At 40.4% G+C, this 19,895-nt stretch overlaps 2 protein-coding genes across 2 annotated transcripts; both read right to left on the bottom strand.

Moving 5' to 3' along the window:
* Positions 1-765: 765 nt before the first annotated feature.
* On the bottom strand, positions 766-1,716 carry LOC149303998 (olfactory receptor 2D3-like). Its single transcript, XM_089480901.1, has one exon. It carries the CDS (start codon positions 1,714-1,716, stop codon positions 766-768), a length of 951 nt encoding a protein of 316 aa, XP_089337027.1.
* A 7,141-nt stretch (positions 1,717-8,857) lies between these two features.
* Positions 8,858-19,576, bottom strand: LOC149303997 (vomeronasal type-2 receptor 26-like). Its single transcript, XM_089480893.1, has 4 exons — positions 19,541-19,576; positions 13,531-13,758; positions 10,089-10,215; positions 8,858-9,759 (listed from the first exon to the last, which is right to left on the bottom strand). Exons 1-4 carry the CDS (start codon positions 19,574-19,576, stop codon positions 8,858-8,860), a joined length of 1,293 nt encoding a protein of 430 aa, XP_089337019.1.
* Positions 19,577-19,895: the final 319 nt, after the last annotated feature.

The following is a 19,895-nucleotide window of genomic DNA, read 5'->3' as shown; positions in this document are numbered from 1 at the left end:
TATGACTACATAGGATTATATGACTATTGTTACATCAACCAAGTGAAGATAATAATTCTGCTTTTCTGGGCTTAATCATACTTTCAATAGACCATCAATTTAACTGGGACTTAAACTACATTTGGATACAAAACAAAAGGTCTTAATCTAAGTTTGGATATAAGACAAAAGGTGCTTCTATACTGTAGAAATAATGCAGTTTGATACCATTTTAACTGACATGACTCCATCCTACAGAATCCTGGGATTTGTGGTATTGCGAGGCACCAGCACACTCTGGCAGAACAGGCTAAAGGCCTTGTAAAACTACTAGTCCCACAATTCTGTAGGATGGAGCTATAGCACTTAAAGTGTTGTTAAGCTACTTCATTTCTACAGTGTAGATGCACCCTTATTTTCCTTGGATGTTTCAGGTTAAACTTGCAAATCTGGAGAGCAGCATCTGGCACAAAGTAGCAACAACAACCCCCAAAAAAGGAAGTGGTGACACTCTCTTTGCCTTATTTACTGACAGCTCATGGTCTCAACTGTGATGGGAGGTCACCTCGCTTTGCCATTTTAAGGTGAGGCAGCCCACTCCCCCCACACTTGGACCACATTCTCTTTTGAGTTTGAGAGACCATCTCTGAAACCATGGAATTAATTTTAAGGATGAGCAGTGGCTTGTTGTGGATAAAGAATATGCCTAACCAGATGATAAACCAAAAGCCTGCTTAATCTGATGCCCAACATACCAATCCATAAACCTGGCAATAGAAAAGGGCATCAGTGCTTGTCTTTTTTGTTCCATGCTTTCTTCTGCAGCACTTTGGCCACTGCCCCATGGACCTCCTTGTTCCTCAGGGTATAGATTATCAGGTTGAGCAGTGGAGTGACCACAATGTAAAAAACAGCTATTTTCTTGTCTCGATCAGGAGTTGTGGCTGACCGGGGTCTCATATACATAGAGATCACAGTACCATAGAACAAGGTCACCACTGTCAGATGGGAAGCACATGTGGAGAAAGCCTTGCTCCGCCCGGCTGCTGACTGCATTTGTAACACAGATGACAGGATGAGTCCATAGGAGATCAGGATGAAAGAAAGGGGAACTAAGAGGATCAGTACTGCTGCCCCGAAAATTACAGCTTCAGTGGCATGGGTGTCAGCACATGCCAGTTTTAGAACCACTGGCAGCTCACAGAAGAAATGGTTGATGTGGTTGGGGCCACAAAAAGGGAGGCGAAGGGTGCAGCCCACATTCATAACAGAGAGCAGGAAACCACCAACCCAAGAAGTTGTGGCAAGCTTTAGTTGGCAACGCTTGTCCATGAGAACGGCATAAAGCAGGGGACAGCAGATTGCCAAGTAGCGGTCGTAGGCCATGGCACCAAGGAGAAGACCTTCAGTGCTGCCTAAGGATAAAGCAATGTACATCTGGGCTGCACAACGTGTGAATGAGATTGTTCTGTTGCCAGATAGGAGGTGAGCCAGCATCTGGGGCACAGTGCTGGAAACATAACAGATCTCCAAGCCAGAGAGATGGGTTAGGAAGAAGTACATGGGAGTATGGAGACGGGGGTCTGTCTGCACCAGCATGATGATCACCAGGTTCCCCACGAGAGTGATTGTGTAGACGATAAGGATTACCACAAAGAGAAGAATCTGTGTATTGCAGTGGTTGGAGAGCCCCATCAAGATGAACTCTGAGACAAAGGTGAGGTTCTCAGATCCCATCCTGGCCTTCTTCCTTTAGAGAAAAAAATAACAGTGGGAGACTGTGATATTCTATAACAATGTACTAATGGAAAAATAGCATGACCAACCACCAAACATAACCTTAAATCTTTCTGAAAACAACACTTAAATAATTTTAATTGTGAGGGACATTCCTTAATTGAACTTTAGGTTAGTATTCTTATTTTCTAATATTTAGTGAGAACATGCTTTTAAGAACATACTAAATAATGTTAAGTTCTAGAAATTGTAGATTTCTCATTTTCACTTCTTAAGTGCAGCATGGCATACTGGTTTGACTGCAGGGTTCAATTCCCAGTTCAGCCATGAAACCCACTGGATGAACTTAGGCAAGTCACATGCTCTCAGCTTCAGGGAACAACAATGGCAAAACACTTCTGAACAAATCTTGCAAAAAAAAAACAAAACAAAAAAAAAAACAAAAAAAAAAAACAATACCCATGATAGGTTCACCTTAGGATGACTATAAGTCAGAAACAACTTGAAGGCATACAACACAAACAACAAGTATCACATAAGCATGGTGAGCACTAATCATTCTTCGTCGTCTCACTCTCCATGCTGATTCATCCCAGCTGAACATGTGAAGTATCATGTTTTGAGAAACAACTCCTCAAGACATTCTGTGGCCTACAAAAAGAGAATATAGATATATAGGAGCTGCCTTAAACATGGGTTGCCGCACTTTATATATGACATTTAACTTTGGTCACTGCAAATTATGCTTGAAACTGTGATTCTCCATTTTGCTTTGCTGTTAGTCTTTTGGTTTATTGTCAGGGTAAGGAAGTTATTTTCATGCAGCAATTAATTTAAGTCAATGTGTTATAGTGGAGATTAAAGCATCAGTCTAGGAGACACAGCCACCCATTCTATTTTTCCACAAAGCTGTCTGGATGGCTATGTGTGTGTGTGTGTCGGCGTACCTTTAAGTTGCTTGTTGACTCAAGGGGACCCCATGAATTTCATAGTTTTCTTTGGCAAACCAGTTCCATCCTCTGAAATATAGCCTACAGCATTTACAGTATACTAACCAGGGCTGACCTTGCTTAGCTTCCAAAATCAGACCCAATCTGGCATGTTTGGGGTATTTATATCCCATTAATGGTAACCTTTGGCTAATCATATCTCTCTGTTTCATCTGTCCATAAAGAGATGTGTCTTGAAAACAATGGAAGGGAGAATCATGTACTTCTTTTTTGAGGTCATTGGAAGAAAAGTGGAATTCATATAGGGACAAACAATTACTTCATCAACGTAAACCATGGTTTGCAAATCCCATCCTCTTAAGACTTGGTAAATGTATTCACGTATAACATCTAACCATGATTAAAGGCAACATTTCAAAACATTTTATCTGAATATAATCTCTGTACATATGTATAATTGTGCTGAATGAGCATCATGGTTTTCATATTACAAAGAGGCAGATACATACAAAGTTTGGAAATGGTCCAGAACGCCTAGAATCCCCACCCAGTGAGGCCACTGTATGGTACTGCATGAGATAAATGCATTAGCTGTAAGAGATATATCTTTAAGAACAAGCTCATTATATTTAGACAGGGCAAGAAGAAATAGAGGAATCTCTTTTCTCTCTCTTCCAACAGATGAACATGGAACAACTGTGTCTCCCCCCCCCCCCCCCACACACACACATTTTCTGGGAGGTTTTAAAGGGGGAAAAACCAACAAGGATGCTGTTATTAAAAACGTAGGAGTCAGGCAACTTACCAAAGAATAGGCAAATGCAAAAGTACCTGATTTTCAGCTCTTAAAAAACACCAACTCAAGTTTCTAGCCCTCTTACTTTTATAAGTGAAATATTCTTGCCTTGCAACATGTCAACCTGTTGTACATTTAGGATGCAACAGTTCCATTCTACATTGCTGTGTGCAATGGACTAGTGAGTTTCAATGTCCCTTCCAGCTGTATGATCCTATGGGACTGGCTTCTGTTTTCCTGTGCAGTGAGATGATTTCCAACTCAAATGCAATGGATTGACTGAGAGGTATTCACTTCTTATATTCACTTTGGCTGCGTTCTGCTTTTAATTCTCACATGGGAAAGAGCTTTTACCAAGACACTGAAATATGTTATTGCTTGTAAATGTATGAAATCAAAAAGAGATTCACAAAATATTCATATACAAAATATTTACTTGTGTATAAGTAGAAAATGTTTGACAAGCCCCCAAGCCTTATACTTATACACAACTTAATAAACAAGTCAATGCTGGAATAAAGTCTCAGGGTGAAGGCAGTCACAAGATATAGAGGTGAGAAGCTCCTCATGGTGTAGAAGCAACACTTCAACCCCATTATCGCTTCCTTGCCCAAACTGGAGAAAGAAAAGTAGACCTTCCTCCTTCCTCACCTTCTTTTTCCACCCAAGTGCATTCAACAGCAACAGAGTATGAAGAAACATGGTGGTGATCATTTTTAATAGGGACATACTGTATTAGCCTCTCTGCAGAGAGACTGCCGAACCTCACAAGACTTATATATTAAGCCCCTATTAAAATGACTGCAGAGATACCTATAAGAAAAGATTTGGTCGTTACATGCCCCTAAATGTTACCCCTGACTTACCCATGAGTCATAGCAGAATCCATAATTTTGGCTTCAAAACCTGCTCTCAACTTATACATGAGGTCAACTTATACATAAGTATATATAGCAATTTATTATGTGCTATACAATGGACCCTTAGTATCTGCTGGCGTTTGGTTCCAGGACCCCCAGTGGACACCAAAATCTGTGGATGCTCAAGTCTCACTAATTACAATGGCACAGTAAAATGATGGCCTATATAAAATGACAAAATCAAGGTTTGCTTTTTGGAATGTGTATTTTATTTGAATATTTTCAAGTTATGAATGGTTGCATCTGTGGATAAAGAATCTCTGAATACAGAGGGATCACTGTACTGATATCCTAATTTTCTTCAATGACCTCTAGGCAACATGCACAGTTCTCTTCCTCCCCATTTATTTTTTCAATAAACCATAAGATAGATCAGTCAGAGAGACAGAGACAAAGAAAGACTACCCAAGATCAACCAGTGAGTTTTGTGCTTCACTGTCACCAGCTTCTAGAACAACACTCTAACCATGAACCAGAACCTTTGTCTGTACTAAATATCCTGATGAGTTTAGGTGGCACCAAATTCTAGCATTCATAGAGAGGGAGAACATTTTATCTCGACCCGCTTTTTCTGATATTGTGGTTGTGTGCCTTCAAGCCATTTCTAACATGGTAGCTTCATCACCCCCATTGACACCAGCTGCCACTGAAGAGACCTTCATGAATGGAAAACGGTTGGATGTGAGAGGCTGAACTGGTACTTAGACTATTCCCCAAAAGTGAACAGAAGCATCTTGTGAAGGGTGAAGTTACACTCATAGAAAATAGTTCTGCTTGATTGTTTGAAGGGAGTTCCAAGTGTAACCACCACCACCCTAACTATTCTATTTGTTAATGTTTGAGATACATGGGGCTGCTGTAGGAAGTTTTAGGGGAACGTCTGCTTCCAGCAGTGTAACTGCACACACCTAACTGTAAGCCCAACCTCATGACTGTAGGGAGAACCAGGCAGCTGATAACACTTGATGGCTAATAAATTTCTGGTAAAACAACAAGGAGCATGAATTTCAAATTACAAAACATAGCCTTACCTTCATACTGTTTCCCAGGCATTCGTCCATCACCAAGGAAGAAATTTTCATACCAGAAGCTTATGTTTGGATAATAACAGCTTGGATGAGTTAGAGCCTAGCTTCTAATGGAAGTACAAAATGTTGAAGCACTTCTGATAGTTTCGCAGCAATCTCACAAAGCTAGAAGTGATATGATAAGCTGAAAAAACTAGCCATGATATGACCTTGGTAGCCAAGGTCTTGTGATCTGGAACCTTCAGTATGACAGATGAAATCATCTAGAATATCCTGGCTATGAAATGGCAATGATTGTCAGGTGACTCTCCGGGCTTTGGCTGCCTTTCAAGGAACAGATGCCAAAGAAATGCATGGATTTTTGTGGTACAGATTGGAGACAGACTACATGGCTTGCTGGTTTTGTCTATTGAAGTCTCCGCTGGTAGGAGACTGGAAGGAAACTATATGATGCCACACTTTTATTAAGGGTATTTCCTGGCTCGGGCCAAGGTTCTAAGCTCTCTCTGGGTGAAAGAAAGGCTGTATCTAGTTTTACACTATCTTAGCAGGCAGCACATCTCCAGTATCATGTCTGTCCAAACTGCCTTCCTACATCTTTTCATCTAAGAAGCCAGGGATCTTAAACTTTGAAAGCAGTAAGTTCTGGTTCCTAAACTACCAAGTTAGGCTCTCCTCCAGCTTATTCTTATCATCAATTTGATGGACAGTCACAGTGAACACAACCCAACTTGCCCTATGGCCTGGCTCTTCTTGAGATAAGGAGACTATGTTGTGCCTTTCTCTCTTTTTCTCTGCCACAGAGCTGGAGATTCAATGAGATAATAAAGTCTCTGACTTTACTTCAGAGACACTCCTCTGATCCCTTGGTGATTCCCTCAGGATTTTCAGCTCAGGCACTTGGAGTTTTTAACACAGTAAAGGGACATGACAGAAAGTTACTTTGTTATTTTAAAGACAGATGTCTGAAATGAAGAAATGAAATTAAGGAAGAAGATAAAGAATTTGCACATTCCAGCCAAGAACAAAGGATAAGGGCATTTAAGAAATGAGCACAAATTCAGTACCATCAGGGTTTCTGAACACTCATTATAGAATCTACTCTATGACAACCTTTAGAGGAACACCAACCCCTTCTCACATGTTGGCTTTTGGCCCATGAAATGACTGGACCTACATAGCTGTTTCTTTCCAAATCAGATCATTAGTTACTCAACCTCATGATTTTTGGCTCAAAGTTTCCTGAACTTGGTACCTTCCAGAAGTTTGAATCTTGAGTTTGTATGGCAAGGGGTGCATCTACTCTGTAGAAATAATGCAGTTTGACACTCTGCCAAAGAGTGCTGGCGCCTCCAAAAATGACATAGGATTCTGTAAGATAGAGCCTGGAAGAGCCAAGGATTCAGTAAGACAGAACCATGGAGGTTAAATTGGTATCAAACTGTATTATTTCTATAATACGGATGCACCCCTGAAAGCCAAGTTCACAAATGTTATGCCCTGAATTTCCCACCTGAAACAAGAATATTTCATTTTCTTATTGAATTCTATGTGATACTTTAGGAACTTGTTGTAATGGGAAATCGTCCTTCTAAAAACAAAAAGTCCCCTGACCCCTCATGACTGGAGACTGAAACAATCAGCTTGAAGCTTTTTCTCTGGTGCATTACAGTCAGTTGATCTCTTGTGCTCTTTAATTTGAAAACATTTATGCATATTAGAAAGTGGACAAGTGTTTATATTGGCTTGGCAAAGTGTGAAGCTGCACCAAAAATACCTTCACCACCTCATGCATGCAGCATACCAGCATATAAGGGCTGGGAAAAGACAGAGGAGGATGCCAAAGCATCATCACCTTGTATCTTGCAACTGTACACACAAAGATATCACCCACCTGGACCTCTGGAAGGATGTCAATGGCTACTACATCACACTGCTGAAGAAAATCCTTTTTGCATGATGTATTGTAAATCAGATGCCACCCATACTATATTTGTGCATTTCATTCTTCCTGGCTTAATTTAGAACCTTACATTTATCCCCCCTGAAATGTGTTTTGTTCATTTTTGCTCATGTCTCCAATCTGTTGAGGTCATTATGTATGCTGATTCTGTCCCTTGATGTGTTAGCTCTTTCTTGCTTTATATGATATTTCCTGCCTTTCTCCCAAATAGGACTCAAAGCATCTTACAGTATAAAAGAACACCTTTTTAAAAAAATGTGATTACAAAAGCTTAACAGGCATTAACTCGTGCATCCAATTGAAACACTATTTTAAGATATTAAGATTAAAATAATTTTAAGTGATTTAAAACATTTTTAAAAATTAAAACACTTATTGTGTACTAAAACCAACCAACCAAATTGTGCGTCACTCCATCCTGGTCAGCGGAAAGCCTTTTTAAACAGAAAGATCTTTGCCTGCTGAAGAAAAAGAAGCAAAGGAGGCAAAATGATCGTCTCGTGGGAGAGATTTCCAAAGTCTAGGAGGAACCACAAGGAAGGCTGCCTCCTTTGTCCTCACCATCTGTGCCTAGGAGGGCAGTGCAATGGAAAGAAAGACCTATCTCAAAGATTGTAAGACTTGGTCAAGGTCATATGGGGATAAGGCTAATCCTCCTAATTTGCTATTAGAAAATGCATTTCTAATAATTATGCTGTCTATTGCATCATCTTTCTGCCCCAATTCCCCCTATATCATTGAGGTTATAATAAGATTTGGTGTTCCTTTATACGCTGGAATACAATCTCTCTTGTCTGGATAATTCAGTTCCAAGCCCGCCTGATCAGGTTTGTGAGAATCCTAACAAATATATTCTTATGAATTGTGGAAGGTACAACCTAAGTCTTAAGCTACCAAGGAATACCTAGGGCATGAAGCCCGTACTCAGCAAGTCTCTCAACTATTTATTATTTCTGTTATTTATATCCCGCCCTTTAGCCCTAAAGGCTATCAAAGCAGCTTACAATTATTATTTTTAATTAGCCGGTTCCCTGCCCTCAGGCTGACAATCTCAAGCTATTGATATCACTAAGGAGCAATAGGAGAATCCGGTACTGAACAATAAAATAAACATGTATCCAAACACAAAAAATATCAATTTCTTCATACTCTAATAGATAAAACACTATATAATAATTTCATGAATTTCAAACTGATGGGGCAATGAACTTATATCTCATAAAGTGTATAGGAATAATAATCTGACTGAAACAATACATTCTGTCAAGGTAAATAATCCTACAATTATAATAGCAATAACCAAAAATCAATCACAAGGCAAGGCCTAACATCGATTAAGTTTGAATTATCATGATATAACTAATTTTTAAATAAAAGGAAGAATAATATATTGATGTCAATTAGAACACAAGTTTGTCAATTTACACATGTTAGTGGCAATAGAAAGTGGGTCAAGGAATGTAAAGAGATAAATGTGAAGGCCATCATAATTTTTTCCTTACTAATTGTTCTCTGCAGTTTAGTTCAGGTCTCAGGATTATAAAGAAGCTTTTGGGGAGGAAGATGCAACCCAGTAAGCCAAGACTGGAAGCCAAGATGGAGAAGATCTCCACAGCCACCATGTATTTCCCTTTGGTACTTAGGTAGGAAGGGACAAAAGACACCCAAACAGTACAAAACACCAACATGCTGAAGGTGATCAGCTTGGCTTCATTGAAACTATCAGGCAACTTCCTGGCAAAGAAAGCCACCGTGAAGCTGGTGATGGCCAGAAGACCCATGTAGCCCAGGACAATATAGAACATGACATCTGAGCCTTCATTGCATTGCACTATGATCTCACTAATCTGGGAGTGCATGTCAAGCTCTGGGAAGGGAGGACATGTTGTCAGCCATATAACACAGATCCCACTTTGAATTAGTGAACACAGAAAAACAATAGATAGTCCCAGTCTATTTCCAACCCATTTCCTCATTCTGTTTCCTGGCTTGGTGGCCATGAAAGCCAAAACCACAGTAATGGTTTTGGCCAAGACAGATGAAACAGCAGTTGAGAAGACTATGCCAAAGATGATTTGTCGCAGAAGGCAGGACGCTTTCCCAGGTCTTCCAATGAAAAGGAAGGAGGACAGAAGGCAAAGTAAAAGCAAGGCAAGCAAGACACATGTAATATTCCAGTTGTTGGCTTTGACAAGAGGAGTATGTCGGTGGTGAATGAAAATCCAGGCCACTAGAATGGTGATGGTGGAAAACAAAGTGGTACAGCCAGCCAAAGTTGCTCCCAAGGGTTCACTGTATGATAGGTAGGTCACAGTTTTGGGAATACACTGAGTCTGGTTTTTGTTCGCATACTCCTCTTCCAGGCATTTCTCACATTGATCTGCATCTGAAATTCAATAATGAAATTTCTCAGTGCTACGGCTACATAACTTAGAGATTTAACAGGCATCACAGTCACATGTGTTAAGTAAGAAATATTTTATATTGCCCACAAAAGAGCACCCAGTGCAAACTATTGTGTGCAGTTTCCCCATAACATTAGCAAAAGGGATGCATGAATAATTTCATATATCCATTCAAGATGAAAATCAATGAGAAGATTTTTCATGCTGAATATCTTGGTCTATTTCTGGATTGGAATTCAGTAAGCCCACCATAAACGAATCTAGATCCCTCATTCCACTCCTTAACAAATAACTTTATTTTTCTACGCACCAGCATAGAGTGAAATCCTCCCTTCAGGGCACTGAGCACATCCATAGCAACAAATTTGCTCCATTGGCTGGACAATCTTGCTGAAACCAGGGCTACAGCTCTCAACACATGTGGCACGAGGAGTTGTCTGGTGAAAAACAAGAAGGAAATTGGAGGAGAAAATAAACTAGTTTGTCACAGCTGTACTTGGTTAATTTTGAATTTTGTGGCAATGGTCATTGAACCAACTGAAACTGGCCTTAATTGTCTGATTAGTGTAATTAAACTGTGGTCGAAATGTAATAAGAAGCTATATAGTGCCAATGGAAGTTGTACACAATATGTTGGGAGGCCAAGGACCTTATTACACCAGGCCCTTAGGCAGCACAATCTCATAAGTCTAGGAAATGGAAAAATATGAGATTGGAATATTTAATATCACCCAGTTCTTCCAAATCACCATGGACCTGGCCTTCTTCATCCACATACTGGCCTTCATAACCCTGGTTCTCTGCCCTGTGCCCTTCTCAGCATGCTTTCCAGACTATACTAATTTTTATTTATGTTTATATTTAGTGCAATGGTGTTATCATGGCAATCCATTATGAAAGGGAGGGAAGGAAGGAAGGAAGGAAGGAAGGAAGGAAGGAAGGAAGGGCAGGAGGAGAAGAGAGAAACATTATACCCTTCTTGGGTATAGTAAGGAGGAAGGAAGAAAGGAGGAGCAAAATCATGCCCATTCACATCAGATGACTTTCTGCATATTGGAAATGCTTCAGGAGGAATGTATTACAGATGCGTCAACAGAGGAAAAGCAGTGTCTTTGGGAGGCATTGATGGGTTTTGCCCATCAATGAAAAGGAGCGCTCCAGAAATAGAAGGACTACAGACCAAGAACTGGAGAAACACAATGTCATGTGACAAGGTACAGCCACATATACTACTATCCTGCTCTAATTCCACTGTTCAAGCCCCGTGTGATAAAGTCTCAAATTAGGTGAGAAATGTGTTGAATTATTTCTCCAGAACACAAACGTCCTGCCCTTTCAGTATTGATAATAATGTCTCATCTATAATCTGATTTTTGTGTGTTTTTTCCTTTTTGCAAAAATATTTTATTTAGAATGAAGTATAAAAAACAAAAAGAAAGAAAGATAACATAAAAGATACAAATATTATAACATAAACAACATTCAAATTGGACAAAGATATATATACAAAAGATAATTGATATATTATCCTTCTATTTCTACTTCCTTACAATTGGATATTCCAGCTTTTTGTAAATGACTTGTTTACTCCCGATATCTAATTTTATATATATATATATATATATGTTCCCATGGTTGAATTTACTTATCAAATGTTGTCCAATTTATTATCATTTTAAGTCAATAGATCTACACTGTCTTTTGATTTTCTTTTTAGTGTAGCAGATAATATATCCATGTTTCTAGCTTCATATAATTTGATTAACCAGTCTTCAGTAGATGGACTAATTGAAGCTTTCCAAAATTGTGCAAATAAAATCCTTGCACATGATACCATATATAAGATGATTCTATTATATTTAACATTCTTTATATTGTGGGTCATATTTAATACAAATAAATTCAGTTCAAAGGGAATGTTTACTCCAAGAATATTTTCAATTTTCCTTTGAATTGTTTGCCAAAATTCCTTAGCCTTGATACATGAGCACCAAATGTAGAAAAAATCACTCTCAGGTTTCTCACATTTCCAACATTTGGTGTTACCAGTTTTATATATATGGTGGATTTTTGGGGGGTTAGATACCACCTGTATAACATTTTTATATAATTTTCTTTATAGTTTTGACATAATGTAAATCTGTTTGTTTCTTTCTGAGATTTCTCCCATTCATCTATTGTGATAGTTTTTTAAAAAATCCTGCGCCCATCTTACCATACTATGTTTGACAGCTTCATTTTCTAAGTCTCTTTCTTTTAGTAAGAATAGTAATAGTAAGAATAGTAGAATAGTAGTAATATATTGAGGATAACTTATCAGATTGGTTTAATATTATTTTTGTGTAGATATGAAAAAGGGGAAGCTAAATCTAAATAAATAAACAAGACAAAACAGCCAACCAAGAGGAAGAAAAGGAAAATATTGGGACAAGACTTGTTTAATTTTTAATTAACCAGGCCTGCCTGCAAGAAGACAAGCCCTCCCTTCATCTTCCATCTTGAGGGAGAGAGAGGCAGGCTAGTTCCACCAGGCCTGCCTGGAAGAAGACAAGCCCTCCCTCCAGTCCATCTGCCTTGGTCCAGGCCTCCGAGGGAGAGAAGAACTGCTGGACCTGATCTCCTCACCATTCCCTTCTCCTTTTGTGTCGTGTCTTTTAGATGGTAAGCCTGCGGGCAGGGAACCGTCTATTATACCCTCTGTTGTAAACTGCTCAGATTCCCAGTGATTGGGCGGTATATAAATCCTATTATTATTATTAATTTTGAGACTCATATAATCTGATTTTTGATTTCTCCTTCTCACCAATTTATTAGAGCCCGATATTTTATTCACCCATGGATCAGTTGAGAAACTGGAGCGTGTCCAAAGGAGGGCAACTAAAATGGTGAAAGGTCTGGAAACCATGCCCTATGAGGAACGACTCAGGGAGCTGGGGATGTTTAGCCTGGAGAAAAGAAGGTTAAGAGGTGACATGATAGCCCTGTTTAAATATTTGAAGGGATGTCATATTGAGGAGGGAGCAAGCATGTTTTCTGCTGCTCCAGAGAACAGGACCCAGAACAATGGACGCAAGCTGAAGGAAAAGAGATTCCACCTCAACATTAGGAAGAACTTCCTGACAGTAATGGCTCTTTGACAGTGGAACACACTCCCTCGGAGTGTAGTGGAATCTCCTTCCCGGGAGGTCTTCAAACAGAGGCTGGATGGCGATCTGTCGGGGATGCTTTGATTTGGATTTCCTGCATGGCAGGGGGTTGGACTGGATGGCCCTTGTGGTCTCTTCCAACTCTATAATTCTATGATCTATGATCTATGATTCTATGATCCTTAACCACTCAACTGAATCAGAAGGATCTGGGCATTAGTTTATTTTTTGCCAAGCCTTGCATCTTTTGAAAATGGAAGGAAACTCAACCCAGCTCAGTGTTTGTTTTAATGCAATATCAAACAAAGTATGTATCTGTGGGAATATGATAAAAATAATGATAGTGATGTCCTAGGTTTTTATTTTCCTCCTGATTGGTCCCAAAAATTATGGAGGAAAGACCCTTAGCACCCAGTGCAGCATGGAAGGTAATTTTAATTACATGCTTTCCAACAGGTGCTTTTGGTAGGTGCATATATTCACCGTGCATCGAGGCCCAGTGTATGTCTGCCTGGTGGATGGTATCTCTTCTCCAAAACTAATTTCACTTTCCAAACACAGGTACAGACTAGGTAACTGAAAGTGTTAATGCAAAATTATCTCTACCTGTTGAAACTCGTGATTCCACAAAATGGCACTTCCGTTAATGCTCAAACGCTTTCCATCAGGAGCTTTGGGATCCATTCTCCCAACTTGGACTCTCCGGAAGCTTTGGTTGGGGAATGTGATCATGTTGATAATATCATATCCAAATTCCAAGTCTCCATACTCACTGAAACGTATCTCTTCTCCAACACTATTGTTAAAGTGAATGTTCCTCAGGAAAGAGCAAAGCTTTATTGAAGAAAAAAGACAACACTCAGTGAAATTGTAGAGAAAGGATTAAAGGGGTCTCTATGGAGTTTGCTGTAATTTCAACTATGCCATTTTAGTCTTGATCATTGATATAACCATTGTACCCAGATTCCATAACACTCAAAGAAATTCACTGAATTTTGTAAACTGAACAAGGAATAGCTGCAAAACACAGAAAGCGGGCCTGGGATGAAGTGACCTAACAAGTCAGGGAGAGATCATTCTTTCTTTTACTTTGGTAGGTTCTCACTGTGCAATTCAGTAATTGCCTCCCCTCTCAAAGGAAAATGTATCACAACAATGATACAATAAGGGATCAATCTCTTCTTCTGTCTATCAATTCACCCTGAAGTTGTCTATTTCCCTACTGTTATTGGTAAGAAGCCCATGAAGGATGCCCAGGTCCTCTATTGGCAAATTATCAATTCTTATTTAAAACTGAACAAAAAGTGCTTAATATTTCACAATTAAGAAGCATCAGGGATAGATAACAAAATGCCAATAAAACTGAGATTCCACAGACAATTTAATAACTAACTCTGGGATTAAAAATAGAAGTACCGTGACTAAAACCGCTTCGATAAACAGTTCAAAAAAGGGCTGAGGCAGAAACCCTATGAAGACACCACTTGGATCGAGAATCTGCCCAGCAATGCCAAGTCTGAATACAGTCCAACAAAATTTGCAACATAAAATGTAAAAAAATATGTCAGGCATATGTATTTCTTCATTAAGAAATGAAGAATAAAACATAGGTGGGCAATAGTTCCAACATGACACAACAAGCATCTTTGGGGCTCACCAGACTGCCCCTAAGGTCACCTGAGTCACCTCTTTCCTGGCCAGATCAGGGCCGCTGCAACATCATGCTGTGGCCTCGATCTGGCCTCTCGAGGGCACAAAAAAGAAGCGACAAAAAGCAGCTCCTTTTCCAACCCTCTAAAGGGTGCCGTAGTTGCAGCGGTGCAGCATAATAATAATAATAATAATAATAATAATAATAATAATAATATGATTTTTTTATATGCCGCCCAATCACTGGGAATCCGGGCAGCTTACAACACAGGGTATAATAGACGGTTCCCTGCCCTCAGGCTTACAATCTAAAAGACACGACAGAAAAGGAGAGGGGAATGGTGAGGGGGGGGGGAGGGTATCAGGTCCAGCAGTTCTTCTCTCCCTCTGAGGCCTGGACCAAGGCAGATGGACCGGAGGGAAGGCTCTTCTTCTTCAGGCTAGCCCTGATGGAGCTGGGCCTGCCTGGTAAACTCCCTCATAGGCCGGTAGATGACAGTTATGGAGGGAGGAGTCTCTTCTTCCAGGCTAGCCCTGATGGAGCTGGACCGGCCTATTCTCTCCCTCAAAGGCCAAAGGTTGACAGTTATGGAGGGAGGGCGCTCTATCTTCAGGATAGCCCTGATGGAGCTGGGCCAGCCTATTCTCTCCCTCACAGGCCGAAGGATGACAGTTATGGAGGAAGGAGTCTCTTTCTTTATGATGTCCCTTTGGCGATGCATCATGTTGATGCAGCGCCAGAGTCAGGCCATGATGATGCACGCTGTCTGGAAGGGCGTACGGCGTTATGATGCCATGGGGGCACAGTCAGGGAGTCCAGTGTGAAGACTCTGCACCCTGACTCTGCCCACAGGCCAGCACAAAGTGCTGGTCTGTATAGGCCCCTTGTCAAGAAAATTCACCAGTAGACTACCCAGGGGATAGCAGCTGCTTGGCTACATCAGTCAAAATTTAGTTCAAGCTTACACATATTTATGACCTGTCTCATAGAGAAGAAACATATATTAATAATATGATTAGTATGTACTTAATAGTAGTAATGTCAATTATGATCAAAAAGTGAGCAGCACCTAGTTTTAGCCTTCTAAATGAAGACTATGTGAAGGCTCAAACAAAGGATGTATCTGCACTCTAAAAAGAAAGCAATTTGATACCACTTGAACTGTCATTACTTATTACAGAATCCTGGGAATTGTAATTTGGTTCCACAGGCCCTGTGCTATTAAATCTAATAAGAGAGAGAAGAGTGGAAGAGACAGGGAAAATAAAGCAGCTTCCAGCTACTTTAAAAGCGGGGCAATTATATGACACACAACTCCAAAGAAGGTAGAAACCAGAATGGAGCTGTGTGCCAGAGCTAAAAACCAAAGCAAAAAGAAGCTGGGATATTCCAGATTAGCCCAGAAAATGAATATCTTTGATATAAAGGGCATGACACCAGTGCAGTGCTGGGGAAAGCAAAAAGTGAACACGCGACATCTTCAATGGATGTAATTGCAACATACAAAAACCAGATAGTCTAACAGGGGGCATGACGGGAAGGGAGGTGAAGGGCGTATGTATGGGGGAGCATGATTGTGATTTGCCTGCGTATTACTTGACACATCAATACTCCGATGCCCTGTACTTGCAGAACATCGCACATGCAACTGCATGGCCAGTCAAAGGTGGGCCATCCAAAGGGATGACATATAGCTGGACAGCAGGAGGTATTTGTAGGTCACCAGCAGTATGTTTGTGCGATGGTACATGTGTATAGTGGGGATGCAACAAAAAAATGACCCAGTGGCGCAGCCTGACACCGCACCATGTGGTCTACCTATTGGTTGACTGTCCACCATGGGAGCAGGATTGAGGCAGTTTTTTCTTGCTATCAGCTCTGGCCCTAGTATCATTATTTAAAACATACCATGTTTATAATTCTATCTATTCTCATCCTGTGAGTTCTGTTTTTACAATTTTGGCTGAGACCTTGAATTGGGAGAAATAGCTCGCTTGTCATAACTTGGACTCCTGATGCTGTCTGCAAAAACCAGTTACCCATGCTGCTCCATATAAATTTTGGTATAAATGATAGCCCTTAATGACCCCTAGATGAACTCTAATAGCCTGTCCACCATTGCCAGCAAGGCATGAGGACATGTACACACACCCCTGAGGGGCATCCACATCATCATATCTAAGGAGTCGCATAAAAGGATTATCATAGGACCTGGAAGAGCAAATGTTTGCCTTCCCTGAGGCTCTTGCCCCCTCCCAGGGTCTGTTGTCCGAGCAGCTTAAGACCACTAAGACAATCAGACAGGGACATCCAGGTGAAAAGAAAGTAATTAAACACTTTTGTTCTCACCATCAAGCACCTTTGCCAGAGGCAAGATTTTTCCTATAAATACTCCCAGATTTGCCTGTTCACTGGGCCAGTCTGGATTTCAGGGGGAAGCTATGTCCCTTTGAATCCTGACCTGGCTCCTGGTTCCTGACTCCTGGCCAGTCATTCCATGGCTGAGCCTCATACCATCCTCATCATATTCCATTTGGATTCCTGGAGGGAGTCTACATTCTGGTACATATCACCCCAGTGATGCCTAAAATCCTATTCCATGCTAACCTATGCCTTTCCTGAGCCTTGTATGTGTGTGTGTATGTTAGTGAATTGCGTGTGTTTTTCCCCTTATAAATAAATTGGTTATTAATTCTAGAAGTCTGTCTCAGCTCCATTTGTTGGGACCCCCTGGTCTACTCTGTATACATATCGGGAGACGATTCTGCAAGGGCCGTCGTAGCAGGCCCTCCTCTTGCAATATTTGAGCTAATAACAATAATAATAAAATTCCCCTAAACGGACCCTTGGCTACAAACTGACCTTTGAAACAAGTCAGCCTTGTTTCTGAGGCAATGGGGAGGCTAAGGGGTCCCTGATGTTGCTTGTCACATTAAGCCTCTTTGCCAGAAAAGTTGGATGCACCATCACTCAGCACCTGATTCTCAAGCACCTTGAAAGTCAGACTCTAGTCTGACTCTCCTTCTGTTGAGTTTGAAGTTGCTTGCTGCCTGGCTTCAAAGATAGGTTTAGGGAGCATGTTCAGTCATCACAATGGTGAAGCAACCTATTGTCCAAGCAGGAAACTCATCATCTCACTCTGTGGTTTGGACAATGGACCAACAACAGCACTTCTTTAAACCAGAAAAATCCCATTAAGTGGAATCTTTATATTTGATGTGTCGTGGGAAGAGACATGACTTACCTGCCATGGCTGCACTTCCAATGAATTATGACTATTTCTAATAACATTTCTTTTTTGTTTGACTCTCCATGAAAACAGGGCATGTAGAGAATATGCTACAGCATAAACAGAATTGTAGATGCTGTAGCCCTGGCCAGATAGTCTGCTTTCAAACACAGTTCCAGGGAGGTGACTCAGATTCTCCTCCCCAGTGCAGTTAACCAGGTTCCATTCATAAGCGGTACTTGATGTTAATGAACAAAGAAAAGCAGTGGTCCAAAACTGCTGGATGAAATATATTCTTGACTCATATGGATTTATGGTCTCAAGAAAATCCTGAAATCCTGGCACTGTGTTTGTATGGTGTGAGAAAGACAAGCTGCCATTGAGGGATTTTACTGTGAGTTTCTTCCAAGAGAAAAGAGTTGTGACATCCCACTGAGAAGTTATGACCCAAACCCTCTCCATGGGATGCATATGAATAAATTCAAAATTTTCAAGAATTATTCGTAAACCTTCCATAGATTGATCATTCCCATGGGCAATAAATACATTGAGTTTGGACAACCAGAGGATGGAGGAAATCCTTATGAGGATATCAGTACGAAATTGTGTTATATAGCTTCCCACAGTTGGAATCACCTCAGTCATTGCCAGGCAAATATTGTTCTGTGAGAGCTTTGGTTTCAGAGTTCGAAGAAACATTTCTCCATTGTCATCATCTGATAGAAGAAGACCAACCCAGTTCCATCCAAAATGCTTCAGGAGCTGCACAATCCCTTCATATTGAAGTCTTTCATTTGGAACCATCCCAAAGAATGAGGGGAAATGGGTTTTATCTCTCAGGACAGAGTCAAGAAGAGGGCCATAGGTGAGCTAATCAAATCATAAAGCATGTATTAAAAACCCTAAGGAATGCATCCAACAAATCTGTATCCCCCAATAAATCTTTAAACCTTTAGAGAGGACTTTGCAGTGAACAGAAATTGGGGGAGAGGGCTCAACTTTATGATACAGCACATGATTCTTATGCAGAAATTCCCAGGTTGATTCCTTGGCATTGTTGAGTAAGGGTTGAAAGGATCTATTTCTGATCTCTTGAAAACCTAGTATTATTGATGGTAAAGTGGAGGTGGGAAATCTGTCACCCTCAATGTCTCACCATTCAGACCCAGATATTCTGATCAAAGGTTAGGGATGGTGGAAAATGTAATTGGACAATATCTAAAGGTTCCTTAACCCTGGTTTAGCAAAACTGAGCCACACAAATTGGCAGTCTGACTTTGTATAAGAAAGCTGCAATTCTCAATCATATTATAAGCAAAACCCATTTTGTGGGAGAGATTTCTGGCCCACAGAAGACTCTCAGGAGGGGTCTCTAACCAGATTGATACAGAAAAAGAAGATCTATTGTATTTGGTTTTGAATTATTGTGTTAGGGAAACATTGACTAAAGATGGCTAATGCTCTCTCATTGTATTGCATTGATGTAAAGTACCATTTGACAAAAGAGAATTTACTAGAGAGACCCATTAAATCAATGGCATGGCCCAAAAAGTTGACACTTCATTCTGCTATTGATTCAATGAGTCTGCTCTACTTGGTGTAGAACCAATAAGAACTTGGTGGAACCAATAAAATTCAAGGTGTTACCTTGAAGTGAGTAACCTGCATCCCTTTCTTTCCTACAGTGTAACCCTGTGTATCTGGAAGAATAAAACAGAAGAATAAAAATAACATACCTGTGGAATCTTGTATGTATTTATGATGTTGGACATTTGGATGGAGTTGTGGAAGGTGAGCCCACCAATGATGGCCATGAGCTTCTTCTCTCTCTTGCAGAGATAATTCAGAGGGTTGCCTTCTGAGGTGAAAAGCAGATCTAAAGTGGCCCAAGAGGCTATCAGTGGACTAAAAGCATTCTCATAAACCTGGGATCCCAGTGTGATGTTGGGTAACAACCTGGCATTGTTGTTGATTTCATGAATGGCAAAAACAAAGGCAAGGACATACTGGTAGTTTTTTGGCATGAGACTGTAAAAAGAATTTAACATAATCTTACAATCTCATATCAGAGCAACAAACACACTTTATATC

The sequence above is a fragment of the Sceloporus occidentalis genome, unplaced genomic scaffold (assembly GCF_023333645.1).
Source record: "Sceloporus occidentalis isolate IW3139 unplaced genomic scaffold, rSceOcc1.0.p SCAF_14, whole genome shotgun sequence".
Classification (NCBI taxonomy): Eukaryota; Metazoa; Chordata; class Lepidosauria; order Squamata; family Phrynosomatidae; genus Sceloporus; species Sceloporus occidentalis.
The sequence above is the reverse complement of the archived record's forward strand: the minus strand, read 5'-3'. Positions and strand labels throughout refer to the sequence as shown.